The sequence below is a fragment of the Silurus meridionalis genome, chromosome 22 (genome assembly GCF_014805685.1).
Source record: "Silurus meridionalis isolate SWU-2019-XX chromosome 22, ASM1480568v1, whole genome shotgun sequence".
Classification (NCBI taxonomy): Eukaryota; Metazoa; Chordata; class Actinopteri; order Siluriformes; family Siluridae; genus Silurus; species Silurus meridionalis.
In genome coordinates this window covers 14,225,333-14,234,897 of record NC_060905.1, presented here as the reverse complement: position 1 = coordinate 14,234,897, position 9,565 = coordinate 14,225,333, and the positions used below count along the sequence as shown (strand labels likewise).

Genomic DNA, 9,565 nt, shown 5'->3' with positions numbered 1-9,565 from the left:
TTGGTCGGGTAGATTTTGCTTTGGATGTCTCCTTGATAAACTTCCCATGCTTCAAATGCTCCACGTGCACACTCATTTTCAATCGTTTTCCAAAAGGTCTGAAAACTCTCATGTCCCTGTACAGCTCATGAGCAAAAACGTAAGATGCTTCGACTTCCGTCATTTCTTTCTGCCGTTTATTGACTTTGTGACTAAATGACTAAAAATGTGTCACAAACGCAAAAACAGTGCTTCTAACTTTTTCCACTTTTTAGAGCGTTTTTTTTTTCTACGTTTGACTAAGAAACACCGTCTCAGTGTGGACGGAAGGCCAAAACGGAGAGTAAAATATGCATTTTCAAATAAGAAATTATTTAGGACATGGCTAAAATATTTTTTTAGACTGGATTTGCACAGCTGTGATTGGTTGTTACATTGTGAGTCTGCAGTTGCCATGACAGTACAGCGTCCCCAGAACACGCATCTGAACACATGGAAAACATCAGAGATTCAGACTCTGACATACATCAGAGATTGTAAAATAACACATGTTATAGTTAGCATTTAAAATCATTATTTAAATATGGTTTTTAAAGTGATTAGGGAAGTCTACATATTTCAATCTGGAAAAGTATGAAATTTGGAAATGAAATTTGTAGGAACCCTCTGCTTTTCTGCATCATGGAAAACACCTCCAGACAAAGTTTGAAACACAGTTATATTTGTCATCAGTTTTAGCAATAAGGGATGGGGTTGAGGGGCAATCAGAATGTCTTCACATGAGTTGTTCATGCAACATAAAAACAAAAAAAAAAAATAGAGACCAGAGGCGTGTATGGTCTCGGTACATGGTACTCTGTAATGCGAGAATGAACAAACCTCCATCACCATGCACAAAAAATAATAATAACGTAGGAGGTGGATTAAAGCGTTGCAGAAGGGGAGGTGAAATTTTCTCTCAGTTGTTGTGACACCGAGTATGAGCAAGTTGAAGCTTCAATCAAGAGTGGAAATACTGCGGTAAAATCTTATTTTGGATGGAGAAAGTTTTTTTTTTTGCTGTTTTATAGTGTAGTAATGTAGAGCAGTAAAAAAAAAAAAATCGGTAAAAATAAATTAGGGGTTGGGACGAAAAAATAAGAAAAAAAATTGGGGGAATTGAAATCTCAAGTACAATATCAATACAAAACTGTTGGCAGCATGTTTTATATAAAGCACAGACTTTCTGAGAATAATGAATTGAATGCACAGTCAGATTCTAGAAATGATTAGCTAGATATGAACATTTCTTTCAGATTTTGAGTCGAATGTATTCCTGAAATTGGATTTGTTTTGAAGTAGGGGGATTTGCCACTTAAACCTGGGGCTCAAAAACAGTATTACGTCAAAATTGACACAAAGTGATACTATAAAGTCAACACGCATACACAAATCATGCGCACATCACACTCGCATTCATACACACACAGAGGCGCCTCGTATCGCATGTGCTACAAGCGTCTGATTCCAAACACTTCGAAACATTTCCCCTGATGCAAATCCCATACGATAAAGCTTCAGATCCGAAACGCCAGACTGAATCTTATTATAATACGGTCTTAGAATATTTCGTACGCTTCAGATCTGCAGTTCGGAGACAACCTTGCTTCAAAGGGAGATCACTGCTGCAGGCCTGAAGAAGATAGAACACTGATGATTTCACAGATATGAAATCAAAGTTAAAACACCACCAAAAAAAAAAAAAAAAAGAACAAATAAATAACCTTGGAGAAAACAATACATATGTACAAAACCAAAGTAAACAAAAACCAAGCGAAATGGAAACAGTGGGATCTTGTACTTAATTAAAAATCATAAGCAAACAAATCCTGACATCCAGTCCACTTTCTGCATATACTGGAGTTGTTTTCTTTTTTTTTCTTTTTTTTTTTACGGATTTGGATACTTGAGCTACATAATACTGTCTGAGGAAAAAGGCATCTACACAAGCCTCCTAATATGTTTCATACGTGTTTATACTGTGTGTGTATATATAGATATATACACATTTATATGAAAACATAAAGAAAGGAGAATGAAATAAAACCATGACAGCTAGGCATAGGGAACGAGAGACAGAGGGCTGAGGGCTGAGGGCAGGGAGGAGTGGGAGTGCATGCACAATATCCAAGGAAGGGTCCTTCCTTCCAAAAACCGAGAGGCTACAGTATGGCGGCGAAACACCATCGAGCCCTCCGTGGGCCTCAGAGACACGGACGGACGAAGCGCAGCAGACATATCAGAAGACGTCTTTGTGGGTGTTGTCTTTGTTCTTCAGGATGTATGTGTGTCCCTTTTTCAAAGAAACTAAAAGTATAAACTGATGCACTTTTTTTTTTCTCTTAAAACTCTTCCGTCTGGAGCACAAATAACAATGAAAGACGAAAACCTTCATGCACAAATCGCCTGGTTTTTAAAGGACTCAGAATTGCGAGGCGCTGCTGGGGTCGCACTGCAGCAGACGCACGATGGACGGGTCGCTCTTGGCCCCTTTTATGAACTCCTCCAAAGAGAGCTTACCTGTGTGGAGAGAGCAAGATTGAGAAAGAAGAATGAGGAGTGTACGACAACCAAAACCTAGTCAGCCATAGGTTCGTATCTCACCGTCATTGTTCAAGTCCATTTGTCTGAAGATCTTATCCGTCCTCTTCTCTGGTGTGGACTCGTCGTCTGGCATCTTCATCACAGACGACACCATCTTATAAATAGCCTGTGAAATAAAGAGAACAGTGTTGAGAAGAGCTAATATCGATAATACATTTTATGGGAGGTGGCTGCTTAGTGGTTAAGACGTTGGAGTTTGGATTCAAAGGTCATGAGTTTAAATCCCAGCCACATCAAGATGCCACTCCTGGGCCCCTAAGCAAGGCCCTTAACCCCATAGCTGCTTAGTTGTAGGAATGAGACAATTGTAAAGTCGCTCTGTATAAGGGCGAATGCAGAACTGCCAAATGCAGAAAATTTAAACATAAATATGTGCAAAAGAACTGCATCGACTGACTTTTCCAGCCATATGTCATTTTTATAAAACTGTTCCCACAAAGTTGGAGGTACACAATTGTATAGGATGTCTCTAAGTGTGGTAGCATTACATTTTCATTTTTCTTGAACTAGGAGACGCAAATCTGTTCCAGCATGACAATGCCGCTGTACACAAAGCCACCTCCATGAAGATATACCATGAGTCAGAGTGAAAGATCTCCTGCTATAAAGCTCTGACCTCAATCCTATTAAACACCTTTGGATGAATGTGAACGCTGACTGCACCCCTTGGAGCTGAATGAGCACAAATCTCTACAAGCACACTCCAAAATCTAGTAGAACATCTTTCCAGAAGAGTGAAGGTTATTGTAATGGGACTGAATGTGGAATTGGATGGTGAAAAAGCACCTATAAATATTATGGTCACGTGTCCAAACGTTTCGTCATGACTAATCAGACTTTAGACCACCAAACTGCCGCTGCTGGGCCCTTGAGCCAGGCCCTTAACTTCCCTTAACTTGTAAGCCGCTCTTCTCATGCTATTGGTTCATTTCATTCTGCTACATAGCACTCCCTAGTTCCTTTTTCTTCACTGTGTTTTATGGCTTGGCCGGTATTAAGCCTGTCTGCTTGTCTTCTGACCTCTGCTACAAACTCTGATTAAAATTCTTAGAATTGTCCCAATGAATGTTTCTCCACATATATTTCAAGTAATTCCGAGTCTCGTTCTGTTTATGTGCAGTTCAGTCATTTGTTCACTGCTCAACAATCACATCATTAAATCTACATTCTTACTGAGGCAATAGTTATTAATCATAAAGATCCACTTCTGCTTTTTTTTTTTTTTGGTTTGGTTTGTGAAGGTCAACACATGCTTCTTCTGAGACATGTGCAGACAGCTACTTCATCTTCCGTATACCCGAGCAAACCCACGATTAGTTCTGAGGCCTCGTTCATCTGCCAAAGGCCTAAATGGTATTAACATGGGGTATGCACGAAAGGGAAAGTTTAAGCACCGTACTTCTCATGCACATACGTGTACAATTCTGAAGATAAACCTTCGTGGAAATGGTTCATGTGTCAACCTTTGTGTCATTAATATGTCCATGCATGCAAAACCCATTAACTAGTGTGTGTTATGAGGTAATCACCAGAACATAACGACGTTTGAAGATTTTGTGCTTTTGTCTAAAGGGCAAATGGGTTTTCCAGGACTATGACAATTGTCTGCTATATTATAACTATCCTGAGTGGCATTTTTTTGGTATAAAATTATTTTAAATTGAAGACAGAAGTTGACAAACTAAGAAGTGGTACTGTATTTCCCCGAAAATAAGACATACCACAAAAATAATCCCTAGCATGATTTTTCAAAGTGCTTGTAATATGAAACCTTTCCCAAAAATAAGCCCTATTTAAGATCGTCAGCCGGCATTTACGATAATCTGTTTCAACGTGATACATTGAATTATAAAATAATAAAATTATATATATATATATATATATATATATATATATATATATATATATATATATATATATATATATATATTTATACTTTGTGGCCAGTGAACACAAGGGGCACCAAGGAACAGTGTAAGAAGAGCGTACACCCTGAATGGGACTCAGAACACAAAACGCACTCATATTCACAGAGTCACCAATCCACCTAGTGGCATGTTTCGGAGGTGGAAACTGGATAACCAGGAAGAAACCTACATTGAAATCCGGAGAACATTCAAAACCTCACACTCAGCTCATAGACTCTGGAACTGTGAAGCAGCAACACTACACCACTGTGTAACCATGCCATCCCCCAAGGAGATCATTATAATGAAATCTACTGCCTGGAGGACTGCCTACACTGAAATCACAATGTTGCAAGACAACAATCATACTCATGTCATTAATTTAAAAACAAAAAATAACATATGGAAAAAACATTGCTGTTTTCACCACTGGGTCCTAAATATGGATTGAATATCTTGCTACAGATTATATATGCAAATAAGAACATAAGCAAACAAAATATATCATCTGACAGACATTTTTGAGTCTCATGCATGTTCCTTTTGTTTATACACAACAAACTGGGTAAAAGACAAAAACATACAAGAATTGGACAGTGAATGACAGAACGTTCTGTGATATTTTTGCTCTAACAGAAGAACTTATTTAAGACAAAATAGAAGAGATGATGTTAGCAGGCTGCCTCACACCCAAAGTCAAACATGGAGGTGGGAGCTTAATGGTTTGGGGTTGTTTTGAAACAGGGAATGTTAGCAGGAAATGCTCAACCAACATACCTACCATTACATAATTCAACAACATGCAGTTCAATCTGGAGTGCAGTTATTGGAACCAAAGTCACCATACAACAAGCCAATGACCCGAGATATATGTCCATGCATACATTTTTAACTGACCAGAGCTACCTGCACATTCAAGGTTTGTAATAGAGGTCGACCAATAGCTTGGTTGGATTGTAATTGCCAATAACCGATTAATCAATTGATATCAAATGGATACTGGGTAAAAACAAACATAGAACTCCAAGTAAAATAGTACTGAACAAAAAAAATGCTAAATAAAATAAATATTAAAATATTAGTTGATAAATATGACTATATAATGAATAAATAATCAATATAGCGCTCTACATTAAGCGTGCCCTCTCGCATGTTAAAACATCAGTGATTCACCTCTAGAGGCCGCTCTCGTAATCACAGCTGACCGGAAGCTGGAAAAACTATAGTTTGGATTTTTGTCAATAGCTGAGTTCCAGCAATCAACTATCTGTGCAAAAACAATAAATCGGTCGACCTCTAATTTAGACAGCATAATAACAATTAAAATCTGGGAGCATTTTTTTTCTTCTTCATATACAGTGGAACACGCTTATCTTGACCTCGGTTATCTCGACAACCCTATTAAGTCGACGTTTTTGAAGTGGAACCGCCAAATTCTCGCTTTGTCTTAGCATTTTTTATCGGTTATGTCGATTCTTTTATGTCGCCAAACCCTGATATCTCGAGCACAAGGGGGGAAAAATTTGCCATTTAACGTCAGTTATCTCGGTGCAGCCGCAGAAGAACTCGCGGAAGTGGCGGAAAAATCAAGCCTTACAGCTGCTACAGGTGTTGTATTGTATACTGGTGAATCTCTGCTGTTAGTTAGTGCACATATGCCTTTTGTTGTTAAATGTTATGCGATGAACGGGAGGCGAAAGCCACGCTTGGCGGCGCGGAACGTGGGATGAGCAGCAAAAGCATAGAATGAACACCGGCAGGATCGGGGGAATCCGCGGTGCGCTTTGGGAAGAAAAGAGCAGCCGTTGAGAGAGTGCTGGTGGGAAGGCACGTGATACACAACGATAACAACGACCGCCGTGAACCAACATATACCAACAATAACGGACATTGAGAGTGTGGAAGTTTAAATAGGAGCTGGTGATGATGATAAACGAGCACCATATGTGCGCGATTGAAGCCGGAGCTTCAGAGAAAGCAGCGAAAGCACCTGACACGCTGAAGGGGCGAAGGGGCGTGGCAGGTGGATTCCTGACAGATAAACATGTACTGTATGTATTTTTATAGCATGCCTTCATCAAACAAATCGCGGCAACGCTGTTGTGTAAAAAAACCCTTCAAAAACACGTGCATGCACATTCTCATTTATTAACGCACATCATGTACATAAAGAAATTTCAAGCACGTTAATATATTGCCGCCATTTTGATTTTCGTTTATCTCCATCATCGGTTATCTCGATGCTTTTTGGCGACCCCCTAGGACATCGACATAACCGGGTTCCACTGTATTACGCTTTTTAAGATGTAAAAAATAGGATTGTAAATGGCCAACAATATATGCCATCATACCCACTCAGACAGCAGGGCCAATTGTACACTGATCTCGAACAGCTCGCTTTTCACAATCCGCTGTTTTTGTGATAACATAAAAGAAATAAGAGGAATGCCTCTCCTACTCCTCTCCATTTTAAAGAAGGGTTCAGGATTTAAAAAACGAAACAGCTCTGCGATCACGGCAACGTCCATAAACCTACAGTTAATCCCAGCATTCTAGAGGCAGGGGTAAATCCCAGTTAAATTTAACCTTCTAATCCGTAAAAGAACAGCATAATAGCTGCTGCAGCCACCATCCCCCACTACATCTACATAACTCTCCTCACTGGGGTCACTGGCTAGAGGGGTTTCATTCACCACAGAGCTCTGCCTGGTGTGACTGCAGCTAAGTACAAGCTGTGCACGTTGAGCACATACTAATAACGCATTCCCTCTTCTGTTTCTTTCTCTCTCTCTCTCTCTCTCTCTCTCTCTCTCTCTCTCTCAGAGCTGCAGGCAAAGGCTCCTGAACTCGCACTACAAATGAGTATGTGATATAACGAGCCACAGCATTGCAGCTCTACACCTGAGTGCACTCAGCAGACCCAAGTGTACAGAGTCAGAGATAATATACAGTTAGTCTTTGCCTGACATCCTTTATTAGAATCATGTCAAGCCAGGAAGACTGCACTGGGTCTAGTTGCACTGGGTCTAGTTTTTTCGATGGTGGTAGATCGAATCGAATGAACACACGGCTTTATGACAGGCAACAATTAGTGAATCAGAGCTGCCAATCTGTTATACACATCCATATAGATGAGAAAATCTCGTTATAAAAGCCAGCCGGTACATCACCTATGGTGGGAATATTAGTCGGAGTATTGTAAGAAAAGAAAAAAAACACTGGGGAAAATGAAAAATAAATGCAGGCAGGTGTTAAAGATAGCAAGCCATATTTTACTGTTAATATATCAGACTAGATGAAGTGGAGGTTTGCACATGCCTGAGTCTTAAGATTACAATCAGAGACTGCAAAAGTACACACATTCTTTACTCAAGTAAAAGTTCATATTAATGTTAATTTTAAGTACTGACTACACCTTTTCACTCAAATTAGAGTAAAGTTTCAGCTCTGATGTGCTTAAGTAAAAAGTAGCCATTACAACTACCTGTTTTAGTGCCACGCTGGAGGCACTAAAAGAATTTCAAATTTGATTACCGTATTTTCCGGACTATAAGCCGCTACTTTTTTCCCCACCATTGAATCCCGCATTTTTCCTGGGTTTTTCCCGGTTTCACAATCTTCAAGACAAAAAACTGAGCCCCATAACATTAGACCAATGAAATTGCTGAACGGGTTCAGGTGACCCAATGAAATTCTTTATATTAAATCAGATGCACTCACTGAATCGGGCCGACTACTGTTAGGCTACTGTTTAGATACAAGCTGTGTAACAGACATTGTCTTTCGTTAAAGCCTGTGTAAAGTTCAATAGATTCAATGTAGGAACCTGCGGCTTATAGACAGGTGCGCGCATTTATGTTCAAAATAAAAATCTTTGTCAAATTCAGTGGGTGAGGCTCATATTTGGGTGTGCTTAATAGTCCGGAAATTACAGTAAATAAATGCATCCAGGCTGAACAACCAGCATATAGAACCGAGCAGAGCAAAGATAATGATGATCAGGTGATCAGGAATGTCTGATGTCTCAGTCAATGAGAAGAAACATTATTGATCATGTCACCAAATAGATTAAAACTAAAGTAATGAGCCTGGTTTGAAAGTGTAAGAAGTAGAAAATACATATATAATATTTGTGTAAAAAAAAAGTAATAAATGAAAGTATAAAGTTGTCGTAAAAATAAATAGTAAAGTAACAATAGTAAATAGTTAAGTATTTGTACATTACTTCCCATCTCTGCTTACAATGCAGGTACAAATGCAAGTAATACGATGCTTTATTGGAAAAAAACAAACAAAACAGATTTGTGTTCCAAAGGTAACGCCCATATCAAGGAGAAGGGCATGGGCAGGATGGGAAAACCAAGATGAGACGAGAAAACAAGGCTTAGTATAGACTGGGAGGGGAGCACACAGCGTATACTTCGTGAGTGGATCGAGAATCCTTAATTACTGTGAGTGACCGAGTCAAGGAGAATGTGATCAGGGGAATGTTAACGGGTCTGTGGTGGAAAGGGTTGAAGTCCTCGGCAGAGATATTTATGGGCCACACGGTTGTAGTTAGATGCTGATTAATGCCTTGACAAAACAATTAATCCCAATCCCAACATGATCAAATGTCCCTATGTGTATATACAAGCATAACTTTATAACCAGTTACTGGTAAATAACTTCTTCTTCATACCCCCCTGTCCTCTATATCTGCCTCTTTTAAACCAACTACCTGCATGTCTTCCCTCACCACATCCATAAACCTCCTCCTTGGCCTTCCTCTTTTTCTCCTTCCTGGTGGCTCCATCCTCAGCATTCTCCTACTGATATACCCCATGTCCCTCCTCTGTACATGTCCAAACCATCTTAATCTAACCTCCCTTACCTTGTCTCCAAAACGTCCTACATCCCTCTAATAAACTCATTTCTAATCATCGTCACTCCCTTCGAAAATCTCAACATCTTGAGCTCTTCCACCTCTAGCTCCACCTCCTGTCTTTTAGTCAATGTGTACTGAGGTGAACACTGCATTAATATTTACAGCTTTT

General features: G+C 39.5%; 1 protein-coding gene across 2 annotated transcripts in view; it reads right to left on the bottom strand.

The window, feature by feature from the left end:
* Positions 1–159: 159 nt before the first annotated feature.
* hpca (hippocalcin) overlaps positions 160–9,565 on the bottom strand; it is a 44,182-nt gene continuing 34,776 nt past the window's right edge. For both annotated transcript variants that reach the window (XM_046835258.1, XM_046835257.1), the window contains exons 4-5: positions 2,623–2,728; positions 160–2,538 (exon numbers count right to left, since the gene is read on the bottom strand). In XM_046835258.1, coding sequence (XP_046691214.1) covers positions 2,441–2,538; positions 2,623–2,728 — 204 coding nt within the window. In that variant the 3' untranslated portion in view covers positions 160–2,440. The remainder of the gene's footprint in view (positions 2,539–2,622; positions 2,729–9,565) is intronic.